Source organism: Zingiber officinale, chromosome 11B (assembly GCF_018446385.1).
Source record: "Zingiber officinale cultivar Zhangliang chromosome 11B, Zo_v1.1, whole genome shotgun sequence".
NCBI lineage: Eukaryota > Viridiplantae > Streptophyta > Magnoliopsida > Zingiberales > Zingiberaceae > Zingiber > Zingiber officinale.
This window is the reverse complement of record NC_056007.1, coordinates 62,961,778-62,988,037: the sequence shown is the minus strand read 5'-3', so window position 1 is coordinate 62,988,037 and position 26,260 is coordinate 62,961,778. Positions and strand designations below refer to the sequence as shown.

At 37.1% G+C, this 26,260-nt stretch overlaps 2 protein-coding genes across 2 annotated transcripts in view; both read left to right on the top strand.

The window, feature by feature from the left end:
* Positions 1-19,006, top strand: part of LOC122033713 (histone-lysine N-methyltransferase ATXR2-like) — a 32,825-nt gene extending 13,819 nt beyond the window's left edge. Inside the window, exons 7-15 of the mRNA XM_042592862.1 lie at positions 9,517-9,659; positions 16,622-16,709; positions 17,127-17,175; positions 17,329-17,383; positions 17,575-17,644; positions 17,718-17,787; positions 17,871-17,947; positions 18,490-18,546; positions 18,722-19,006. Of these exons, the coding sequence (XP_042448796.1) occupies positions 9,517-9,659; positions 16,622-16,709; positions 17,127-17,175; positions 17,329-17,383; positions 17,575-17,644; positions 17,718-17,787; positions 17,871-17,947; positions 18,490-18,546; positions 18,722-18,868 (756 nt within the window). The 3' untranslated portion in view covers positions 18,869-19,006. The remainder of the gene's footprint in view (positions 1-9,516; positions 9,660-16,621; positions 16,710-17,126; positions 17,176-17,328; positions 17,384-17,574; positions 17,645-17,717; positions 17,788-17,870; positions 17,948-18,489; positions 18,547-18,721) is intronic.
* A 2,468-nt stretch (positions 19,007-21,474) lies between these two features.
* LOC122033965 (glutathione S-transferase T3-like) lies at positions 21,475-22,158 on the top strand. The gene is made up of 2 exons (XM_042593106.1): positions 21,475-21,851; positions 21,933-22,158. The coding sequence occupies exons 1-2, from the start codon at positions 21,475-21,477 to the stop codon at positions 22,156-22,158; spliced, it is 603 nt and encodes a 200-aa protein (XP_042449040.1).
* The last annotated feature ends 4,102 nt before the right edge of the window (positions 22,159-26,260 follow it).

Here is a 26,260-nt window from a genome sequence, read left to right as displayed (position 1 = left end):
TGTAACTTTTTGATCAACGACTTTTCCTGCTTTCCACGTGTAGCATTAGTCGACTCATATCCCTTATTAGTCGGCTGGTTATGCATCAGTCCACTCCATTCCACTACGCTCCACTAACCAATTAACTAAGACAAACATTCTGTTCGTTGGCAAAACTTGATTTTATTGCCTAGTGGACTCAATCATTAATCAATTGAATACTTTTTAATTCCAGCTACTTCAAGGCTTACAGCTTATTGTGCTAAGATTCCCCATGTCTTCGGGATTTTCTTGTCCACCTAATACAAGTCAACCTTGACTTACAAGGATTGCTAGCCCCTCTTGGACTTCATCCATTGCTTAGTCTTTAGTGGACCTCGACCTATTGAGACTTCTTTCTTTACTCAGCCTTATGTAAAACTTGACTTCTCATAACTTCCACTTGAATAGAGGTTATTCTTCTGAGACTACAACCTTGCTTCGCATCCAATCAACCTTGCCTTGTTTCTGTCACTTGCTAAATATGAAAACTTCCCATTTATTTCAATAACCTTGCCTCCTTTTATATACAAATTATATACTCCTATTTAAGGAATTGAAATCACATAATATCTCCTAATCAATTACAACTATTATCAAATCAAATCTTCCTAATTATACAATATTAAATCAAATCTGTAATAAATCTGTGCAATAAATTTGTAACAAATCTGCAATAATTTGCCTAGATTGGTTCTCCACACTCCCCCTCAATCTAGGCGGTAGATGCTTTCCAACCCAAGGATAGTGTTCATCTCACTTAGATTAAGTCCGAACAAAGCCTTGGTAAGGATGCCAATTGCTTGATGCTTTGATGGAATGTAGTTGCGGGTGGTTTACTTATCTTCAATTTTCTGTAAAATGTTGATCAATCTCTATTTGTTTGGTACGATCATGGTGGATAGGATTCTTGGCAATTACGATAGCTGACTGGTTGTCACATAAGATTTGAGTAGGGCATGATGCCTCAACTTTGAAATCGTTTAGTAGCCACTTTAGCCATATCCCCACACAAATACCCGAGGCTAGTGCTCTAAACTCAACTTCTGCACTACTTCTAGCAACCACAATTTGCTTCTTGTTTCGCCATGTTAGATGAAAGAGCAATATCCTAATGTATACCTTCTATCATTTGGAGACTCTGCCCAATCAACATTAGTATATCCCTCTAAAGATCTGTTACTTGATTTCTGAACATAAGACCTTTTCTGGATCTTTCTTCAGGTATCTCAATATACGATGCATTGCCTCCATGTGATCCATAGATGGATTACTTAGAAAGTGACTCACCGTCTCACTAAAAAACTTATGTTCGGACGTGTATGAGTTAGGTAGATCAGCTTACCCACTACCTGTTGGTATTGTCCCTTGTCAGCCGCTTATTCATCAGTTCTAGGCATAACCCTAGTATTGGGATCCATGGGAGTTTCAGTCGGCTTGCACCCACTCAATTCTAGTTTCACACAACAGATCAAGTACTTATTTGTGATGGAAAACAAATATACGCTTCATATTTGCCACTTCCATTCCCAAAAAATACTTTTAAGTGCCCAAGTCTTTGATCTCGAATTCTTTGGACATGAGAGACTTGAGTGTTCTAATTTCGTCACCAAGATTTCGTCAAAGGACAATGTCATCAATATACACAATTTAAAAATGTGATTTTCCTATTTGGGAAGTACTTAGTGAATAAAGTGTGATCAACTTGTGACTGAAAGTATCCATCATTCTTTAAAACTTTTGTGAATCTGTCAAGTCAAACTATGCTCTCAATGACCGTTTTAGCCCATACAATGCTGTTTTGAGTTTGCATACTTTTCCTTTTGTATCACATGTCTCAAAGCTAGCTGGGATGTCCATATATACTTCTTTAGTCAAGTCTCCATTAAGACATTTTTAACATCGAGATACAGTGACCACTCCAAGTTGGCAGCAATGGACTGTGTAACATGAACTGTGTTGAGTTTAGCCATTGGCACAAAGGTTTCTTGATAATCAATTCCATATGATTGAATATACCCTTTCCCCACTAGGCGTGCTTTGTACCGGTCTATGCTCCCATTTGCATTTTGTTTAACTGAGAACAACCACCTACACTCCACAGTTTTCTTTTCCGGTAGTAGCTTTGTTATCACTCACGTGCCATTCTTTTCTAGTGCATTATATTCCTCGAGAGTCGCCTTCTTCCATTTAGGAATTTTAAGAGCTTCATCCACAGACTTAGGAATGTTGGTTCTGTCTAAAGAGGTCACAAATGCATGAAATGATGGCGATAGCTTCGCGTAGGAAATGTAACTGTGAAGAGGGTCTTGAATACACGATCTTACTTTCCTATGTGCAATTGGTAGATTTAATGTAAAATCCAATCATGGACTAGAATATGTTGTCACCTTTGTGATCCATGTTCAACTTGGCTTGGGGAATTCTCTTGGCAGTGTTGAGAATTGAGATAGTATTGACACTTTATGTTTCCTTCTTTCATACACCTGTAGAGTAGGAGAATGAGGAGGGTGACTATTAAGATTTAGAGCTGGTGGTCACCAAATTTTGGGGAAGGCTGAAGAAAGACTCAAATGATGATGGCCGAAGAAGGGATGTCCACTCCCAATACTGTTGATATTGTTCTCCCCTTGAAGTATAGTATTAGAGTAGTAAGGGATAGTCTCAAAGAACGTAATATCCATAGTGTTGTAGAACTTTTTGGTCACTGGTGAATAACATTTGTATCCTTTTTTTATTAGAGGAATAATCAAGGAAGATACATTTATGAGCCTGAGCATTAAAGTTGCTCGGGATTGAGAGTGAATATGCACAAAAGCGATACAACCAAATAGTTTGAGAGGAAGGTCGGAGATAAGTAAAGACTAGGGAAACAATTTTTGTAGTTTCTGTAATGGAGTGTCGTGTTTGAGAACCTGAGACGACAGACAATTTATAAGGTATATAGCATTGAGGATTGCTTCTCTCCAAAATGTGGTTGGGGCATTAGCTTGAAATAGTAGGGATCGGGCTATATCAAGAATGTGGTGATTTTTCTGTTTGGCCACACCATTTTGTTACGGTGTGTCAACATAAGAGATTTGTTGGACAATTTCATGAGATTTGAGATATGAGCCAAGATCAGAATTGAAAATTATTTTTGGCATTGTTGGTCTTGAGTATTTGAATATCACTTCTGTATTGGTTTTTACTATGACATGGAAGTTTTGGAAGATGTGCTAGGCTTTTGATTTGTCTTTCATTAGGAATGTCCAACATAATCTATTGTGATCATTAACCAATAGTAGGAACCACCTTGAGCCCGTGAGGTTCGGGGTGCAAAATGGTCCTCAGATGTCACTATGGATGATAGAAAAAGGATGTGTAGGCTCGTATTGTTGTTTTGCAATTTGACAAACTTCACAAAACAAACTTGGATTTTTATTAATAAAGAGTGAGGGAAACAAGTACCTTAAATATGAAAAATTGGGATGACCAAGTCGAAAGTGCCACATCATAATATCGGTTTTTTTATTGGACTGACTACTATCAGTAGGACTTAACTGACATTTGTGACTAACTAAATGACTTGAAGATAGATAGCATTAAGCATTAAGGAAGTAAAGGCCTTTACGAAACTCAGCACTGCCAATCGTCATCTCGGTGCAAGTCATGAAACACACAAGAGTTAGAAAAGAATCTAGTCTCACAATTGAGATCTTTATTTAATCTACTAACAGATACTATTACAATTAAGGTCAGGTGTTGTCAATCTGCAAGTGCACGTAATGTTGTCAAGTAATAAAATATTGATCCACATGTACTGTAGATTAAGCAACTTTGCAAAGCAAATTATCTAGACGATCGAATTATTTGAAAGTTTGAGAACTAGAGGTTAAGAAAAGAGAGAGAGAAAAGAAGAGTGCAAGAGATCAAGTGAGTCGGGAAGGTTGGTTGGGAAAATGATTATAGGATTTCGATTTCATTGTAATGCTAGTTGATGTACTATGGATTGTTCATTTCCTATCCTATATGTTTATGCTCTTGTAGGGATCCTAACTAAATATCGATATAACCTCATGACAGTTACATCGGAGTATTCACACCATTGAGTTTTAATGCCACTAAGTAGAAGAGGTAAGAAAAAAAGTCCAGTTAAAGGGATATCCCTTGTCACATGAGGACGTTTAAAGGGATATCCCTTGTCACATGAGGACCCTCGATTATACAGTCTAGATTATACAGATTACTTTCTAACATTGAAGTGGTGCAAATCCATTAAGTTCTAGTTAGACAACCTCTCGTAGAGAATTGATCTCCGTTTCAAGACAATGCTGTAGAAGGTCCGATTAAAGGGATATCCTCTGTCACTAAGACTAGAGTATCCCATCTATGTGGAGAACAATCTTTACACCCATTCAATTAAACGATACATATAAACAATCAATCACCACACACATTCAATCAAATAAATCAAATAACAATAAGGCATAAACATGTAACTAGGAAATTGGCAAATTCATAGCGTTTAATATCATATTATAATTACTCCCTATATCCTAGAATTCGAAGATCTACTCCATAAACAAAGAATTAGGACCCGAAGACATGATTGAAAGCAAGTTACAACTCAAATCTATAAGAAAGGAGAAGAAAGCTTAGCAGAGTAGAGTTCGGAGTCTTTGAGAACCAATCCTATCAATGGATGATGGATTCGACCATGGATCGTCAAGAAAACGCCGGAATATACTCTGGATCTGATCTCTTGGGTCTCCCCAATGGGAAAACTCTCCCCCCCTTCAAAAGTGGAGAAAATCCCATTTTATAGGCAGGGGCACGCCCCCCGCCTGTTCACCACATGACCATGCCTCAAGGCATGGCCTGGCCGTGTGAGGCACGGGTTGAAGTGGCACGACCATGCCTTTCAAGCACGACCTGGTTGTGGGGGGTCCTAGAAATGAGGCACGAATTGTCCATGTAAAGTACTGGAGATGAGGCACAGGCCGTGTCAAAAAACACGACTCCGACATTTGGCCTTGCTGGAGTGAGACACGGTTATGCCATGTGAATTCCTAGACAAGCTCTAGCTAGCTCCTGGGAGACGGCCGTGTCTTTTGGAGACACGACCATGTCAGCTTGAAGAACACGACCGTGCCAAGGGGCATAGCTATGTTTGCTGATTTTCCTCCAAAGCTGCTCTAATGTTCGTTTTGTACTTTGTTCTCATTCCAAATCACATCCTGTTAATGAAATCATGCAAAAAATAGATCTTTGAACAAAAAGAGTAATTATGCTGATACATGATGAAATAGAGTGTGATAATGGAAATCACGCTCAAGAAATACATGTGGATGTGTGCTAAACAATACATAAAAGTATATATAATCTGCGCATATCATTAGGAACAAATAACACAAAATATAGAGTTAGTGTGCTTGAGAGATGAACGATTTCTGTCCCAACTACTTTAGCACATGTCCCATTTGCTATACGCACCGATTGGGGTTTTGTCACATAGTTAAAAAGTGGAGAAAAGTGATCTATCACCTTCATGTGCTTTGAAGCGCCAAAATCCACAATCCAAGGGAAGTAGGTGGATGTGTGCATTGCTAATGGAGGCGATATGTTTGCAATGAGCTGTTGGAGAATATCAAGTTGTTCCTTAGAGCAAAGAACTGAGTTGTCACATTGTGTTGTGGGTGTGACTACAACATTTCCATTTACTTCGCGCTCTCGAGAGGGCTTCCAATCCGTCAGTTTCCCATGAAGCTTCCAACACATGTCTTTGGTGTGTCCTTGCTTTCAACGGTAGTCACACCATGGGTGTCCCTTCTTCAACCGATTGTCATTTGCGTTGTGAGCGGGATTCCGGGCAGCTTGCTTCAATTTGACTTGAGAGGCTGAATTTTGGGGATTGGCTGTGCCAATATTACCCGCATACGATTTTCTTTCCTTCGGACTTATGAAAATGCCTCCTAAAGATTTGGCAGTGGTTTTGTGTTGAGGATTCTGCCCCATCAAAAATTTAAACACTCTCTTGGTCTTCACAAATCTCTTGAAATACGTTTGGTCTTCAGAACACTTCCCATTATGGTTTTCAAAGAGATCCATATGTTGACAATAGCGATTGAGAGTTGTGAAATAGGTAGTTACTGAATGATTACCTTGCTTGAAGTCTTGGAGAGTGCTTTCAACATGAAATAATTCAGTAATGTTGTCTTGGATTGAGAAAGTATCATGAACTACCTCCCATATATCTTGGGTAGTTAGAAAATTTTCACCGATTTCTACATTCGTAGAATTGATTAGCCATGACATAACAATGCTGTTTTTGGCCCTCCAGACTCAATACTCCGGACTGCCTATTTTTGGTTCTAGAATACCTATGAGATAATCTTCATTTTCTCGTCTGTTGATGAACATCATTACTGATTGTGACCGAAGATACAGTTTGTGAATGGTAATTGAGCCGGAAATAGTTTCTAGTTGAATTCGGAACTGTGGCATCATGAGATGATTTGGAGCTGTGGAAGAGTTCGCCGGTATCTGCTCGAAGTCCGACATGATTGGCTGTAGACATAGGTGGAAGAGATGTTCCGGCCTAAAGTTGTCGCCCTTGAAGATCAAAATCCCTGATGGCCAATGAAGACCGAAACCCTAGAGGCGTCTGGACAACAAGAGGATACTTTGCTCTGATACCATGTGGTTTTTCTCCATAAAACTTCCTATTTATTTTAATAACCTTGCCTCCTTTTATACAAATTACATACTCCTATTTAAGGAATTGAAATCACATAATATCTTCTAATCAATTACAGCTATTATCAAATCAAATCTTCCTAATTATACAATATCAAATCAAATCTGTAATAATCAAATTTGTAATAAATCTGTGCAATAAATATGTTACAAATCTGCAATAATCTGCTTAGATTGGTTCTCCACACATAGAATCCTCCTTTACATGTTTGGATTTTCATTGCCAACACATGTTAAACTTGTTTCTTACCAACACTTGTTGCTTTGGACTTTCACGACTATCAACAGCTGTTGAACTTTCACCATTTACAACTATTTGTTGGACTTCTCCATTGCCAAACGTCTAGTCGACTTTAAGACATTTGAACTTCATCCAATGTCAAATATCTAGTCAATCGTCAACTTTGACCTTTTTGACATATCCAACCAACAAACATATTGCTCACAGTCTCTTAAGATTGTTCTCATACCTTTTTAAGTTTTTAAACTTGTTAAGCCTTCGATCCCTCAGAAGCACTAAGTTTCTTGAGCTTGCTTCATATCATCCTTCTCCTCATCTCCAATTTTACATTGTTGCAAGTTACCCTAGAGTCCACCTTGTCAGACCTTTAGTACCTTAATGCACCAAGTTTGTCATCCTTCTCCTCGCCTCCAAGTTCACCTTATTACAGATCATCCTAGAGTTCACCTTGTCAAGCCTTCAATACCTTAGATGCAACAAGCTTTGTGAATTTGCTCCATGTTGTCCTTATTACCTCTGAGTTCATGTCATACTGAGCTTCCGACCTATATAACCAACAACTACTCAATGGTCCTTGTTCTAGAGTCCACTTCACCAGACCTTTAGTACCTTGGATGCACTAAGTTCTTCGAGCTTGTTTCATATCATCCTTCTTCTCGTCTCTGAGTTCGCTTTGTACCAAACTTTTGAGCCATCGAGCACAAACCAAATCTAATTCGACCTTGTCGAGTCAAATTGCTCTGAGTTGGATGTGCACTATGCCTGTCCCTTTATACCTGATCTATACATCAGGAACACAACTAAAAGCTAACTTAATCTTTTGTTGAACACAAAATAAAGGTGATCAAGCCTGGCCACTTGGTAGCATCCTTTCCTCAACATTATGGATATGGAATATCCTGATTTCAATGTAAATGGTTGCACTATCTTTAACTGGAAACTTATTCCAGATTTACAAGGGGTGATATGAACGAAATAGTTTTAGGAATGTTTGATGGGTGATGAATGTTACTTAATCTGACATAACTTGGTTACTAATAAACAATTTGACTGTGAAGCTGTGAAAAATTCCTCAAGCTGGAAAATATATGCATGTCTTACAACGAGCATTATCATTAAGCAGTACTTTCTCAACTATTTCCAGTCAGTTGCATGGATCTTATCTCTCTATTGACATTTCTTATATAGATTAAGTTTACTAAAGTTTTCTTATGTCTCCTCTACCACACATCTTGAACTTTAATTAATTTAAGTCGGGTGTCTTGTAAAGAGTAATGAGTGAAAATTCTTAGTAAGGATTTACTCTTTAATTCTTACTCTCTGTCTTCTTTGTTTGTTTGGAAGTGAAATCCTCTTAAGAATCAGAGGTGTTGTTCAGATGAAGACATTGAATGCCTTGTATTTCTAGCTGATCAGACATAAGATAGTTCATTGTTGTCTATGAAATGCAGTGTTGTAAATGACAGTAGGTGATGGTGGGGCGGTTAGTGACCGCCTACTATCTCGGCAATATTTTAAATAGTCATTATTTTTATATTTACTTTTAATAAAATATATTAATTAAAAATAAAAAAATAAAAAATTATATATATAATTATATTAGACTTTAACTAAGTCTGTTTAAATTATCTCAATCATAGTTAGGAGTTGATTAAAATGATTAACCTAAAGTTTAATTAAACCGTGTACCTTGTTTCAGTTGGGCGACGATCGCCAGGACCGCATGACACACTCGAACCCGTCACAGGGCTCGGACATCCCATCCAGACTCATCGTCGACTCAAGCGACGCGTCCAGACACGTTGCGGTGGTGAAATGACGGCGGTGGCGGTTCCAAGCGCCGTGGTGGCGGAAGGAGATGAGTTACCTCCTAAAGCACCGCCTTTGCATGAGGCGGTGTGGTTGATGATCACCTCTTGCCTAGGCGGTGCCTAGGCGGCCGCGGCCACTATTCAGATCATTGATGAAATGGCATGCACTGTTTATACGTTATTAGTTTATTTTCCAAAGGAGAATTTGAGAAGGGGAGCCTTAGCACAACGGTAAAGTTGCTACCGTGTGACCTGCAGGTCACAAGTTTGAGTCTTGGAAACTGTCTCTTGCAAAGCAGCAATAGACCCTTTTCCGAGACCCTGCATTAGCGGAAGCTTCTTACAACGGGTTGCCTTTTATTCTAAAGGAGATTCGGAGGCATCTACCTCCTAAGATGCATATTTCATTCTTCCTGTTTTGTACTTAGTTCTAATATGTTATTGAACAATATATGTTCTAGTTTTCTGCATCCTTCATGGCAATCTAATATAGGCCTTGATACAATTTCATTTTGAGCAAACTTAGATGGATTATCTTGTCAGGTGATCTTATACGTGATTCTGAGATTCAGGAAACTGAACCATATATGTTAACTAGCTTTTACAACGTTCATGACAAGCTAATATAGGTCTTGATATGGTTTCAAATCTGAAATGATATCTTTATTTGTTCTTTTTTAGCAAATTTGAGATGGCTTATCTTATCAGGTGATCTCATTCGTGATTCTGAGATTCAAGAAACTAAAACAGCTATGTTTAAAAAAGAATGAAAAGTGCACTAAACTAGTGGGAATTGACTTCCCTTTGTTATTGGAAGCTTGGAAGCCAGTTTCAATGGGCTTCAAGAAAAGGTGATTTAACTAGTTCTACTCATCTTTTATGCATTAACTTCTTGGAGCAATGAATCTTTTTTATGTATCATTTATCTACTGCAATAATTTTTATTAAAAACGAGGCAATCTATTCATAAGCCATTGACAAATGTGAGGTCTTCAGCAATTCAAACCAACATTAGAGCAATGCATGTGCAAAACTTATTATGAATGGTCAATTGATGGTTCAGACCATTTAAATTTTCTGTCTTGATTTTCCCATCACAATTACATGTTAAATGTTTTTGTTTGGATAATATGAAGTTGCCATTTGTTGGCTCTTTCAATCTTGTATATAATACCATGTAATTTGAAAGCTTCAAGTTATTACTCTAGATTCTTCTAAGTCAGTAGCTTTCATTATCAGTTGCATACTGGTGTTAGGAAATTTATTGCTTGGTAGACTGGCAAAATTAGTTGGTGCAGCACCAAAATCAGAAGTTTGGGAGGAAATCAATGAGAAAAAGATAACTATCTCACACTAAGAAAACAAATTCACATAAAGATTGAAAACTGGAGTAGCTTCATAATACAATGAGACTACATTTTTAGTCTCATGTTGATTAAACTAGGAAAGAAATAGCACTGAGAAACACATTGGAACTACTACCAAACCTTCAACACCTAAAATAAACAAATTACCAAAACTGATTGCAAATTCAAAACTTGCATTCAAAATTGATTTTATAGTTTCATCATCTCCTCCGTTAAGAAGAACTTGACTTGGATGAGTTGTCGTTGTCTTTTGTTAAATTGCTGTTTTCAAGTATAGGAATAATCTCTGCTAAAAATTTTCTTGAATGTCTTTTTTCTTTGGGCCTCCTTTCCAAAATTGGTCCAACTTATTCTTCCTTTTGTGTTTTGGTCTACTCAAATTTCACCAAACAAATGAACATATCCTTCAATTTGGAAAAGTAGTGTGTAAATAAGTTGGAAAGTCAAATGAACAAATATCATAATAATTTTTCCCACAATATGACTAAATAAATTTTATATGTAGTATATAGACGCTTGAAAAGTGGATGCCATAAGAAAATTTAATGAATGTAGCAATCAGTATCTAATAATTAGTACTCATTAGATTTAATTGATTTACAAACTTTAAAATTGATGTCATGCAATCTTAGTTCTTGTTTGTGTTGTTCAATTTTCTCTTTAAGGGTATGTTTCCTACACAGGAAGAAAAATAGCAAGGAAATAAGATGACAAAGATTTTCCTAGTGGTATTTTTTCTCTAGTTTATTTTTTGGAAATAAGGGAGGAAAGAAAAAGGCAGTGGAAATATTTCCCCAGATCTCCTTTATTTTATTCGATTTTAGCAAGAAACTCACTTTTGCACGCAATGAAATTCAAATCCAATCTCAAAAAGATATTTTTTTCTTTATCGAATCCATTTTTTTGTATATGTTTTCAATACATAAAATTTAGGTTATCCTCACACTTTTCCTTCCTTTCGAGGAAATAGTCAGATGAAAAATATTTCATATTATTCTCCATATGGATTTTTTTCTCCCTTTTCTATCCCTAAGGTGTAGGTAGAGAATTCTTTTGAAATGTTTTGAGGACTTTCCATGGTTGAATTACGAGGAGGATTTTTTAATAGAACTATTTTATGTGAACTATAATATTATTTGGTTTAGTTAAGGAAGATCGTTTTGTATGTAATGTGGCGGGGCATATTTTTTCCATCAATTTCTTTTCTTGTAATGCCAATATGTGATTAGCTCTTGTATATATTGGTCTGATTTGGATATTTTGCCAATATATTTTATTGGATCAATCATTTGTGAAATTGACAAATTGTACTCGTTTAATAGAGGACATCTCATGCTAGTCAAAGTAGAGTTATATGTCGCCAATACGTGCATAGTTATTTAAGGTGTGAGGCGTCCAAAAGTGTATAGGTGCTATGGGAGCTGAGGCGCACGACGCAAGCATAGAGAATTTTTGCCAAAATATTTCATTGTCAAAATTATAGTCCATAAAATATTAAACAATAATATAAATTTAAAATTCATTAGCAAATATATATGTTGTACGCATAATTCAAATTTTAAAAAAAAAAACTCAATATTTAAATCATCAAAATCTTCCTCATCATATTATTATCATTATCACCAGATTTGTATGGCTGAATCTTCATTGATTTCCTCAAGATTGATTTCTTCCTCCTTTTCATCAATAAGTTGACTTGTCGAAGATTTTCTCGTAGTTTCTTTTGATGTAGTTGCCCTTACTTCTTTTGAGGAAAATGAAATTCTCTTCATCAGTGTTATTATTCAATCTTCCATCAACCATTCATTGTTATCTTTTATCCCATCCAAAGAAATAGGATTGACACCATGACACATCATATCGACACCTCAAAGCCCTATTATACTTAATAAAAACTAAATCATTTAGTCTTTTATGCTTCAACTTGATTCTTCTTTTGGAATGGAGCTCAACACAAAACAAAAAACTATTTAAATTTTATTTTTATAATAAAATTATTTAATATTTACTTAAATATTTATACTTACATGTTCAAAAAAAACTTTAGTTTCATTCACAAGTAGAGAAATAAGTGTTGCATGCATGCTACGTTATTAATTAAAAGGGTAATTAAAGGTATGGATTGAGCTTTAAAAAGTTTTTTTTGGACATGATTTGCATATGTATGTCTTGCTTCTATGAGATGAGAAAATTTGCACCTCAAGCACACCTATCGCCTCTCGTGCATGCTTAAGAACACACAGATGCAAGAGACTCGCCTGGCTGTGCCTAGGCACAACTAGGCGAGCACCTTTAATAATTATGAATTTGTGTAATTGTTAACCAATCAAGAAATGCAATGCATAAAGATTTATTCTTCTGTCAAAAACAAAGTCTCTTTCCTAATACCTTTAGGCATATAAAGATTGTTGTTTTCAAGAATGTGACTGAAGTTTTTCGGACATGAAATAATGTAATTGTGAATTTGTGCACATGTTATTTCTGGTTTGGAAGTGCATGCAAAATTAATATCTATTAGAAGCATTACCTTCCAAAAGGTTGTGAGATCTATGCCTCCTATCTATCATGTACCTTGTGGTAGTTCTGCTGTATGATGATTAAAAACGAACTAATGGGGAAGTAAAAGATGCATATGTTTTTTTTATGTACGATGATTAAACCAAATAAGAAATTATGATCGGATTATGTGTTTTATGAGTTTATGCTGATATATGAAAAATTGTGAGAAAAAATAAATATAAGAAATTTATATTTACCCTAATTAAGTAAAAAGAGTACAGAGAAAATGTGATTTTATTGGGATTATATGAATTGATTCTAATGCTGAAGTTGCCACGAGATTCTCATTAATGATGCTTAGTGTTGTCTTTGCAATTCTCCAACAAATCTTATATTGGATTAAGTATGCTCATTGAACTAGATCAAATCTTGGATTTGATCTCAAATCCACAACCCTTTTCCTTTTATTTACCTTTTTCACTCTTTTTTTCCCGGGAAATTCATTATTATGCCCCTCTTGTTTCCAATTTTTCCTACTTATGTCCTAAAACGTTGTCGTTCCAATTTATATCCCTCCTCTTTTATTTTTGTTCCAGATAATATCCCTACCATTAATTGAAATACATTATTATGTCCCTCTTGTTTCCGATTTTTCCCACTTATGTCTCTAAAACGTTTTCGTTCCCATTTATATCCCTCATATTTTGTTTTTGTTCCATATAATATCCCTACCTTTAATTGCTTCGTGAATATCAGATGAAAGTTACATGTGATGTGCACATGACTCTATTCTTCCTTGTCACATGTTTCTGTTCCTCTTCTCCCCTATCACGCACCCCTGCCGTCGTGTTGCTGAATCACATTTCACTTTTGCTGGCAAGTGGAAAAACTGTGCCACCGGTTTATATCTCTCGTCGACGATTTGCTCAACGGCGATTCTGCGGGCGACTTGTTCTTCTTCTGCACATTCCATACGTTGTTGACGCAGACCTTGTCCACCATGTTTAGGAAGTCCCTCACAGTGATGAACAACCACAACAAGTGGGCTCCATTCGTCCTGGAGGTTCTAAGGTGGTAGTATTCCTTGACGCCCCTCACCAGCTCCATCGCCCACCCCTGCTCTTCTCTCGTCTTGACGAATGCTTGCATCTCCCTCATGAACCCGTCGCTACTGGATGAGTTCAAGAACTGCTTGATCTTAGTTAAATAGGCACCTAGAGAAGCGCAGGTCTACACAAGGGAGTTGGGGTCGGCGTTGACGACCTTCTTGACGCTGGCGAACTCGTCGCTGATCCCCCCGACGACTGGAAGGCCCAACTTGATGTAATCTTTCTCCCTCTCCTCCCTCGTGCTGATGCCGCCCCGACTGCTCGTGCGGTCTAGGGTGGTCGACTCGTGGCTATGGTTGTGGTTCACCACTAGGCGCTTGCCCTCTGACCAGATGACCTCCTCCACTACGAAGTGCAAGTGTCGTGCTCTTGTCAATGCTCTTCACGTTGGAGATCTTGCAAAGGACAAAGAGGTTGAAGGCCTAGGCATTGTTGTGATGGAGCTGGTGTGGGGCGTAACAAAATATTATCACCCTAGAATCTCCAGGATGAATGGAGCCCACCTGTTGCAGTTGCTCATCACCATGAGAGACTTCTTGAACATGGTGTATAAGGCCTGCGTCGACAGCGTGTGAAACCTGCAGAAGAAGAACAAGCCGCTCGTAGAATCATCAGCGGGCTGATAGTCGACGAGAGACAAGAAACTGGCCGCGTAGTTTCCCCACTTGCAGCCGAATTTCTTGTCGCGAAATGTTAGGTCGAATTCGAGCAGTGGCAACGAGGACGCGCTGTGACGAAGAGGAATAGAAACACGTGACAGGGAAGAATAGAGTCACATGCACATCACATGTCATTTTGTCTGATATTAACGGAGCAATTAACGGTAGAGATATCTGGAACAAAAATAAAAGATGAGGGATATAAATGGGAACAAAAACGTTTTAGGGACATAAGTGGAAAAAACCGGAAACAAGAGGGACATAATAATGTATCTCAATTAATTATAGGGATATTATCTGGAACAAAAATAGAGAAGGAGAGATAGAAATGGGAACGAAAACATTTTAGGGATATAAGTGGGAAAAAACAGAACTCTTTTTGTCTTCTTCCCAAGGGTTACAGTAATTCCTTTTTCTTAAAACAGATTGCTTTCATTTTTTCATTTTCTTAACAAAGGGACAAAGCAGTAAATAGTGGTGGTAAAATCTCAAATCTGATCAACTTTATGGATGGTGTTGGGGCTCACCATGGTTGCAAACTTCAAGTGAGGCCGCGACTGCGAAGTAGTTACGATGTCAATGATCAGCAACCTGAGAACCAGTGCAACAAATTGGGCTGGATCATGCAATGAAGGAGCTGAAGAGGGCGTACAATGCTAGTGTCACAATGGTGACTTCTCCTGGGCATAGTCAGTGGATGTAGGGTAGTGTGTAGGCAGCGATACTACTCATGAAAGCAGATTGGTCAGATGGATCTAGAAGATAAGACCGCATCTGAGGTTGGTGTTGCCTGGTCAGGTGGTGTCAAATGCAAAATGTAAGTGAATTGCGAGCGGCGGGGAGTTGCCAGAGAAGGTGTGGTTCTTGCTGCTGTTGTGAAAGGCAAATGTGGGGCTGCCTTCTGATAGCAAGCGACACTAGCGAGAACTAGTGTTTTGCTGTGCTTGCTAGGTTTAGGAGAGCAAGTTCTACTTGTAGTCTTAGAGAAGTACTCTTGTAGACAACGTGAGGCTCTCATGCAGGAGCCAATAGTTGTCATGATTGTCAGCAGCACAGGTGTGACCTAGGCATGCAGCACATGTGTTAGGCGAGCAACCCGCTTGCATGGGATCTGATGTTGAATCCTTGTGAATTGCTATATAGAGATGGAGGGGAGGTGGCGTGTGATATTTTGTGGAGAGAAGTGGTGGAACACAATGGATGGTGATGATGTTGGATTGATGAAGTTGTGGGGAGGGTGGTGGTGCATTAACCAAAGATGGAAGATGGACTATTTGAATACAATGACTCTTATACCAATTGTTGCAACTTAAAATTGAACTCTCAAATAACATAAGGTTGGCACACATTAAACGAACAAAAAACAAATTCACAAAAGTAAAATATTTCACAATCAAAAGATTAATAATAACACTCCTATAGATTCAATATCAACTAAATTAGAAAAAAAAAAATACCATTAGTTGGGAAACACAATAAATGCAGTGTACTTTACCAAATCAAAGAACTCCCACCAAAATAAAACATAACCATTAAGCTACTACCAAATTATAAAATATTCCTACTAAACAAAAAATCAAACCTTTGCCACCTAAAATTGAACAGCTATCAGAATCAATATGAAACTGATTTCTTGTTTGCATCATTAGTCATTTTAGGTAAACAGCAAATGATTCCCCTTTCAGTATTGGAAGTTACTGGGCATGTTAATTTTCCGACTAACATTTCCATTTAGTCATGTCTTTGTTCTTACTTTCATTGACATTGACCACAAGATGCTCAAGCTTCAACAATCCACCGTGGACAAAGTTCTCGGTTACCTGATATGGATTGTTCTTTTGAAAAAATGATTTGGATGTCATGATCTATGCATATTTTATCCTATACTATTAATTGTCTGCAAGTATTCAGCACGTTGAATCTAAGTCTTGACACAAATGATTCTAAATTCTTTTGTACATGATCAATGGGGCGCTGGTTAACTTGGAATGCTATGTCAGTGAAAGTGTGGTCATGAGTACGTAGGTTAGTGGAGTACAAATACCTATTGCTGTCTCAAGGAGACTTATCATTCCTTTAATCTCTGTGATAGTTCTTTGTTTATTTACAGTATAGAAATCTGTTAACCTAGAAATATCTGTGATACTGATTACTGAGTGTCAGTAACTTTTTTTTGCAGATGGTGGGACTGTATTGCTTTGCCAGATGATGTCGATGCATCTGATGAACAATCGTTTAGAATGCAAATAAGAGATCTTGCTTATACTGTAAGCATACTACTATTATAATAATTTTATGAGCTACCTTTCTACTAAATTAAATTTGAATTGCCAGAGAGTTGCTGCTATTGAAGGTCTATCAATTGTAGGACAGATTATTTGCTAATTGGATGATATAATAAAGTTAATTAGGTGCCTATCATTTTTTTGCTAAGATAAATTTCATGTTGTACTGGAAAGCGAAAAAACTGGAGGTAGTTTCTGATTAACTTGCTTTGCCAGTTCTGTTGATCTGATAATCAGTAGAATATGATTGCTTATATTGTTTGCCAAGTATTTAGTTCTTAGCTGTCAGGCAGTTTCAACGAGCTAAACTGTTAATGATCATCATCCATACATGTGCAAGTAGAGATGGAGCTCTTCGTAACTCTTAAAATAAATCTTAAACGATGTCTTTTTTTGCAGTCTCTACTACTTCTCAAGAAATCAATTTTTGAGGATGAATGTGCTCCTTGTATCCTTGGAAATTTGTAAAGCTGGTTGGTTAAAATGATTGGTTCCTTTTAATGCTGATACTTCTTGATTAACTGTTTTTGATCATTTTGGTAAGTTTCTATTCATTTAATTGTTCTTTGTTCTAGTTTTTACTATCCTTGACCAGACCAAGTATTTTCGCTTGAGATATATGGGCATATTATTGGCATGTTTGAGCTGAATAATCTGTGAGTAACGGCATCTTCAGATACTTTGGTTTCAATAATTGATACTTTTCTTGTTCAAGGATACATCATCCGTTTGAATAGTTATTCCATATTGGCAGTATATTGCTTTTGTCTACATCTTTTATCAATTTCTTTGCAAAATGTTTCCAGTATGGCTTCATTATAAATGGACCTTAATTTTTGAAATACAGTGATCTAGTTGTGGCTTCACCAATTGAGGATTATTTCATCTACATTGATGAACTTCCTTCTCCAGACAAGGTAAACAAATGCAGGTGTCTCTTTTGCATAAATCAAGGCTCAATCCTTCTAACTAAGAGAGAAATGTTTGCAGGAAGAAGCTGAGAAACTAACACGACCATTCCTTGAGTCTCTAGGTGATGAATATTCTGTTTGTTGTCAAGGTATGGTGGGATGAATTCCAGTTTTTTGCTTTTGGCAAAGATTTTTTTTTCTCAATATTTGTATCTTGTTTTCCTTCGATCAGGCACTGGATTCTACCCTATACAAAGCTGTATGAATCATTCTTGCCTCCCCAATGCCAAAGCATTCAAAAGAGATGAGGTATGTTGGAGTTCTAATTACTCTAGAGGTAAATTGAAGCCGCAATATTCATGATTTTTATATGTTCACTTCTCACTAATAGATTGTATGCTGCACATAATCACAAAGACACTCAGGACTTGTGTACACTTAGAAATTTGGACATTCAGAACTTAGAATTCAGGTCAAAAAGTTCATGTTTGTTTGCTTGATTATAGGATATTTCTTTAATCGAACCAGTCACTCGACTAAGATTTATATTTGAACAGTCTCTAAGTGCAATTGATCTTTATTAATCTCTCCACGATACAGTCGAGCCAAGATAATGAGAAATTTTAACTTGTCTCTCTGTTGCTGCATGTTAGATAATAGCTTGGAAATGATGGTCATGGTGATGTCTTGTTCCACTCCATGACATTTTGAATTTGATTCTAGCTAAAGGAGTGATGCAAAACTACAGTCTAACTCTGTACTAGTTTTCTTTTTGTAACATCGTGACATTGCCTTCCAGATGTCATTGTGCCATTTAAATGAAACTAGCAAAATTTTCACTTCAATTGCAGGATAAAGATGGCCAAGCTGTCATAATTGCAGTGCGCCCAATACTCGAAGGAGAGGAGGTATTGCATTACAAAAGATATGATACCGAAAATTTTATCATCTTTACATTCTAATCTTTCTTATGCTATTTCTGATAGTCTTTACATTCAACTCACTATACTCTTTCTTCCATCGTTTTTTTGCTATTTCTGATGTGCACTGTCAAAACCCTAATGTATGGATCAATTTATGTAGATTACTATTTCATATATCGACGAGGATCTCCCTTACGAAGAAAGACAAGCTCTCCTTGCAGATTATGGCTTTAAATGCATGTGTCCAAGATGTGTGGAAGAGATGCCAAACAATCAACTCGAAGAGGAGATTGTTTCGACAACTTAAAGAGGGCATTGTAGATTATATCAGATAGTCTAGTTATTTTAGACCTTTTATAAGCTAAATGAATTAATCACTCAAGTTATAAATGTTTGAGCACGATGTCCTGATATAAATTTAGAAATTTCTTATTGGGATTGTAAATTCTTAGATGGTGTTTGACATTTAGGCCACGTGATATAGCTTAGAAGTGAAAGCCCTGAATGATCCTGCCAAAGATGACAAGTGAAGAAATTGAGAACAAGATCAGATAAATTGCCCCATTCTTGGAAAACTACTTTTCTGGAAACTTGATGGAAGAACCAACAAGCTGCAAGAGGCTCTCAATATGCTCGATCAAACTGATGTTGATGTCAGAGCGGTGGCTGTGGTTCGCGACAAGACGGAGAGTTTGAATTCTGGTGGACAACCGGTGAAGGTGGAAGAGAGGAGAAAGACAGTATGACCTTGAAGAAATAGTGATTATGTAGATCATGAGAGAAAATTATGAATTTTGTCACACAATTTATGAAAGTTTTGAAATATGTGTTCAATCATGATGTCCAGAAAATGAACCATGCGCTCATGATACAAAATTTCAGATGACTACAATTATGAAATTAATGCCTCTAGTTGAGTTAGCAAACTGTCATGCTTCCAAAATTATTGTGATGATTAAGGACAATTATTGAAGGAAAAAACACACACACACACAACTTGATCACATGGTGGTGGTGGCGTGTGCCATGCTTGTGGACATTATAAATTAGAAATATTTGCCATCATTATTATTAATTTTATTATTTACGTAATTATTCTACCAAACATGGTATATAAATGAAATAAGGAAGATATGAATGATTAAGTTTTTTCAATAGATAACGAATCTAAATATTGTAGGGATTTTTCTTCTAATGAGAAGAAATTGGTCATTTGGATGAACTTTCATTAATATTTTTTGATTTATCATCATAATCGGTAAATTTTTTTATAAAATTAATGGGTTAATATATATATATATTAAAAATAACATACAAGGAAGGTCAAGTGAATTGGCCGCCCAAGCCACTACACTATAAAAGAGAAGAAAATGTGATTTGTGATTTATTTGCAAATAATTTAATTTAGCATTCCAAACAATGAAATAAGCCAATGAATTACTTATTGTTCATAGACATTTTTTTTTTCAAAATAAAAAATATATTAATATTTGGGCCAAGCTACCATCTAGAGAAAGTAAAGTTGTGGACCACACATCCACATGGTCAACAATAATGACCAGTCACAACCTTCGTTCCTCACCGTCCACCGACCTTTGCGAGCCAAGTTGACACTTGTCCTTGTCTGGGTCATTGTCACACTTTTAAAAGAGGCCATTTTCGCATATTTATAATTTAGTAAGCACAATGCAAAGATAATTATTTATGGGCTGTTTTTTAAATTAAACATACTTAAAAGTGCATGACGTATTCTAATCGACTATCCCATGTCAGAATTTAATAAGAGTCTAAATTGACAAGTGCGTAGATAAGGATTGGTAGTGGTGATAAAATTCTTACTATGGATTAGTGCATGGATTATTTAAAAAATAAAAAAAATAAATCTATTATCTTAACGAACCCTACTATCTACAACACAGGATATGATATGCATAGCCTATCCAAGCCCTAGAAAATGATTGAATTGACTATTATAAAATAAATATTACTATAATAGATAAGTGTCAAATTTTGATAAAATTAAAAAAAAAAATTATTGACTAATTATAATTTTTCAATTTACTTCTTTACATAGGATGTCAAATTTTATCTTTTAGACTTTTTGAGTCGGGTTTAATCAAAATACTTGATTCATTAAAATAATTAAATTCGAATCGAATTCGAATCTATTCATCTAATTTAAATTCATAATATCTTATTTAATTATTCATGAATGAATAGGTTCAAATTACCGACATAAGTAATTTAAGTTAAACTCGAATTTAAATTATAATTTATTTAGGCTCAAATCAGATTTAAATAATTCAAATTAAACTCAATTTTAAACCATTTTAAATTATAATTTAATTATGTTAATTTAATTATGTTTAATTTTCTTATTATTAAACCAGGGCTAGCACGCCCCATGTGTATATATATATTTTTAATTTTATTTATTAAAAAATATAAATTTTAAAATTAAAAATTAAAAATTAAAAATTAAATATAACGGTTAGTTTTTTAACGGTTATTTTTTAACAGCTAGTTGACAGCTAGTTCAAAATTTCATCTATAAGTATCTATTAATATGTACATATATTTTCATTCCAACTCACTACTCTTTCAATTTTACTCTCTAAATATTCTCGTCATCTATTTTTTTAAGTTTCTACCATCTTATTTTCTATCCGAAATGGATGAAAATAATAGGATATTTTTTTACAAATTTCTTGAATTCTACAAACAACTCCAAGAATATTATCTTCCCAAAATCCACAAATTCCACCAAATTATCAATACCCACATCTATTTCCAAATATGTCGTTTCCTCCACAAAATCTTCAAAATGTCCAAGGTTTTGGAAATTCTATGAATCATCCGAATTATACCCCTCGAGGTCCATATCAACCGCTTCTAGCCAAATATTGACAAAACATGAGTCATCCGTATTTCACGTCGTCGGTTGTTCATGGATATGGTACCCCGCACACAACTGGTATGTCTTTCACTCATTCAATGTCGAATGAACCTGTAACTCTGACTTTTGTCCGAGAGACTCAACTTTCCGACCGTGAATCCCCAATTGAGATGGTCAATTTAGAAAAAACGGTTTCAAATGCTGAGGGTACAAGAAAGCGTTCAAGTTGGACAAAGGTTGAAGACGAGGTCTTAGCGAGAAGTTTTGTCACTATCAGTGATGATCCAATAATCGACAATGATCAAAAGGCGGATGCTTTTTGGGGACGTGTTGCAAGCTACTACAATGAGAATCTTCCCCTAGATTCAAACACCAGAAGTGCAAATGTTATACGGTCACATTAGCACAATACAATCCAAAAGAAGGTATATCGATTCAACGCAAATTACAATAGTATTTACATTTCATATCGAAGTGGTCACAACAACGAAGATATATTGAGGTTTGCGTACGAAAAATATCGATCTGAAAATAATGGCGTTGCATTCAATCTCGAACATGTGTGGAGAATTGTCAAAGACCGTCCAATGTTTACTCCACAGTCTGCTGATCACTTTGTGGCTACAAAGAAGACGATGACCTCAAAGTCGGGAGCAAGCAACACCTCCTCCAACCAAGGTGTGAGTATAGACCTGGATTGATACGGTGCATGTTCGTGGGGTCAGTAAGATGATGTGGTTAGGAGTCGAGACCACAGGATGGTCAGAAGTCAAGCTTACGTGGAGGTCAGAAGTCAGGCTTACGTGGAGGTCAAAAGTCCAGCCTCCGTGGCTGGTCAGAAGTCAAGCTTACATGGTCAGGGTCCAAGTCTCAGCTGAGGGGTGGTCAAAAGATAGGAGTATAAGTCGGACAAGGGCCAGCCCTGATAGCGGTTAAGGACAGGGCCCACGGGTACGGTACAGCTGAGGACTGAGCCCACAAGCCAAGTAAAGGTAAAGGAAAGAAGGCCCTTAGCGCAAAACAGACCTGACATACAGGTCGGGACGTACAAGTCATGGATAACAATAGGCAAAAGCAGGTCGGGAAACAGACCTGGCGTACAGGTCGGGACATACAAGCCATGTATAACAGTAGACGAAAGCAGGTCGGGAAACAGATCGGTCGGGCAGGTCGGAACGTGCAAGCCATGGATTACAGTAGACAAATGCAGGTCAGGAAATAGATCGGTCGGGTAGGTCGGAACGTATAAGCCATGGATAGCAGTGGATCGAAGCAGGTCAGGATGCAGACCTAAAGTCCAAGCACTATCGGACAAACAAGCCAAAGAATCGCAACTGCTCGTTAGAAAATATCAGAGAATGTCAGAGAATCATCAGTGCATCAGGGAATTTACTAACAGTCGGTGCTCATTCACACTTTGGTTCTGTCGCCAGCCTATCAGGAGAAGCCACATGTTATTCACCGCTAGACAAAGTTTGACAGCCGACATTTCCTGACACTTGCCGGGTCCCAGAAGCATCAGTTGCAATATAAAAAGGGATGCTTTGTCCCTTATACAGGTACGCTCACTCGTCATTTCTCACTAGTCTTTACTTTTCGTCCTTTCTTTGTATTTTTTGGGGCAAAAGTACTTGACTTGAGCGTCGGAGGGCCTGACTCGGGGACTTTTTCCCTGGTTTATGGTCTCTAACGACTCGTGGGCTCATCTGAGTGTGCATAGAGCCGCGGTGTAATCATCCTGACCACCTTCCTTCGTCAGTCGCTCGTACGAACTTTTCGGGAGGGTGCCAGGTAAATCCGACGTCGCAGCAACTTTCCGTCAACTTCTAGTCCATCAAGGCTCGCCTCCATCTGACTCAGCTTTCGGACGGGATCATGGATGATGAAGATACTCGTCCAATGGGACAAAAGGCAGCAAAAAGAAAGGGAAAAGACAAAGTAAAATCGACCATGGAGGATCTGACAATAAACTACAACAATATTATCATAAAGTTCACTGAGTACATAAGCATGAAGAAGTCCGAAGTCGATTTGAAACAAAAATAACTCGAAGTAGAGGAGATTAAGGCAAAAGCTGCCTTGTCCAAATCTGAAGCTAAGAATCGTCGCTTGAAGTTGAAGGAGTACGAAATATTGAACAAAGACACCTCGCAGATGATAAAGGAGCAGCTTATCATATATGAATGTCTATGTCAGGATATTAGGTCGAGATGGAATATCTAAATTGTTTACTCAACGTTCATTTTCTATTATTATTATATTTTTGAGTGATTGTAATTTTTAATTATTGTATTTCTCATTTCGATTAATGTGATTTTTATTATTATAATTTTACAAAATAGTCGTTATGAACTAGCTTTGGAAATTAACTGTTACAACTAGCTGTTGGAAATTAGCCGTTGCAAATTAGGCGTTCCAAACTAACCGTTGCAAACTAACCGTTGCAACGCGATGTTGCAAACTAGTCATTGCAAACTAGCCATTGCATGAGAAAAATAATATATATAGACACATTTGTTGGATCGAGACGCGCTAGAAGGGGGGGGGGGGGTGAATAGCGTTCGCGGTTTTCACAATTTTCGAATAAGTACGAGTAAAAACAAACGCAGTGGAATTAAAGAACAAGCAGATGAACACAGTGGATTTACTTCGTTCGGAACCTGTGACGACTCCTACTCGAAGGCCCGCGATCCTTGATCGCTTTCCGTGGGCAACAACTATAAGCACGAGAATTATTACAATCTACGTACAAATTCAAACAGTAATTAAAAATACCGACAACAGTTAGAGAATATGAATTCTGGAGCTCAGGGTCGTCGGAAAGTAGTCGCAGCACTTCGGGAACCTTTCGTTAGCAGCTAATCGCGTATAGGGATCGCTTGGAATTCTTGTTATGAGCTGCTGGTCGAGATCCCTTATAAAGGGCATTCAAGGCGCCTTCTACTGTTCACCAAGGCGCCTTGAATGAGCTGAGTCAGCCGCGGAGATAAGGGCTGAACTGGTCGAACCTTATCAGGTTCAAGGCGCCTCCAGCCTCTTCAAGGCGCCTTCATCAAGCTGTCCAAGGCGCCTTGGCTTCCTTCAAGGCGCCTCCAAACTTGCTTCGCAGCCAGCTCAGGTTTTGCACCCGAGGCGTCTCCAAGCTCCATGGAGGCACCTCAGACACTGTTCATCCGAGGTTAATCTTTGCACTTTGGTCCCTGCAAGATACATTAATCCCAAATATACCTTGCAGCACAAAGTTAGCATATAAAACATAATAGATGTGATAATGACAGTCTCCGGACTGTCCGAGTCTGACTTCGGGTTTTCAACCGGAAACCCTAGGTCGACCCGACGCCTACTGTTCCCTCTGTGGGGAACGTGTCCTCACCTACTCCACTCAGGAGATTTACCTGATGCCAGTGCGATCCTCCAGATCGACTGGACTTATGCTCAGCACTCGAAGCTTCCGGACTTTCTATTGGACATCCGCTTCCCGGCTAGTCCAGTCTTTCACCTGGTTCGCGACACCAGGACTTTCCACCTACGGTTACCACCCCCTAGGACTTTTGCCTGAAGCCTTCGACCTGCCAAGACTTTCCGCATAGGGTTACCACCCCCTATGACCTAGGGTTACCACCCCCTAGGGTTTTTACCTGCCTAACCACAGTTAGGACTTTCCTGAAACACTTAGTCAAGCACGTTAGATCACAACACACCTTAACTTTGAATCCTTTGCCATTATCAAAACTCAGGTTCGATCGTCGGATGCTTCCCGCACCAACAATCTCCCCCTTTTTGATTATGGCAACCCAAATTCAAAGTTAAGTAAAACAAATGCATAAAACAAATGCATAAGTATATTAAAAGATTTTAAGTGAATAAGCTTAAGTATATTAATTCAAATAAAAGCATAACTTAAGCTAACACTTAAGCTTTGTGAAGCTCTCCCTTAATACAGGGCTTCCTTTTACTTTTTAATTAGATAGATTTTACTTTTTGAATTTCCTACTCTCCCCCTTTGCCATTTATCAAAAAAATAAGTCAATTTCAAGCAATTTTTAATTTTTCTTTGGAAAAAACAGATTAGGCTTATAAATGGTAAATTGACTTTGGAAAAATTTCACCTAAGTGTAAAAGGGCTAATATGTAGTAGACTGTTAAGAATGATTTTAGCCACTTTTGAAACTTAGTTACTGTTGAAATATACTTAGCTAAATTTTGAAAATCTTAAAGAAATTTGAAGTCTCTTTTAACTAAGCTAAAATATTTTGAAAGCAATGATTTTTAATACTTTTAGATAAGTAAAAATAGCTTAGCAAGAATTTGTAAAAAGTTAGATTTGAAGGTTTACTAAGTTTGAAAATAGAGTTTAAGTTGAAAATACACTTAGCTTAACTTGAATAAAACAATTGTTGGAAACATGGGAGTAAGAGCTTTTTTAATTTTTAGGAAGAAGAGGGAGAAGCTAAAAAATTAGTTTATTTAATCAAATTGGTTGGTCCTTAAGTCCAAGCATGAGAAAAATTTATTTTAATCACGTATCAGAGCCCTAAAGTATAAGCATGCTTAAGCCTTAAAAAAATAGTTATTTCCCTAATTTTCCATCTCACCTGTTCTAAGTTATCAAGCATGTTCAGCTTATGAGTAACTGTGAGATGGAGTTTACTTTAATTAAAAATATTGAAAATATAAGTTAGAATTCCAAATAAGTGACCATTTAATTATTTTGAAGATTTAAAAATTAATTGAGTTTAGAATTTCAAAGAATTTAATAACTTCTGAAAAGGGTTTTGAAATTAATTTTTCAAAGGATTTTTC

Coding starts and splice junctions, on each gene's coding strand:
- LOC122033965 (XM_042593106.1), top strand. CDS start 21,475: ATGAGTCATCCGTATTTCACGTCGTCGGTTGTTCATGGATATGGTACC. Junction 21,852..21,932: donor AGAAGTGCAAATGTTATACG/GTCACATTAGCA, acceptor TTCATATCGAAG/TGGTCACAACAACGAAGATA.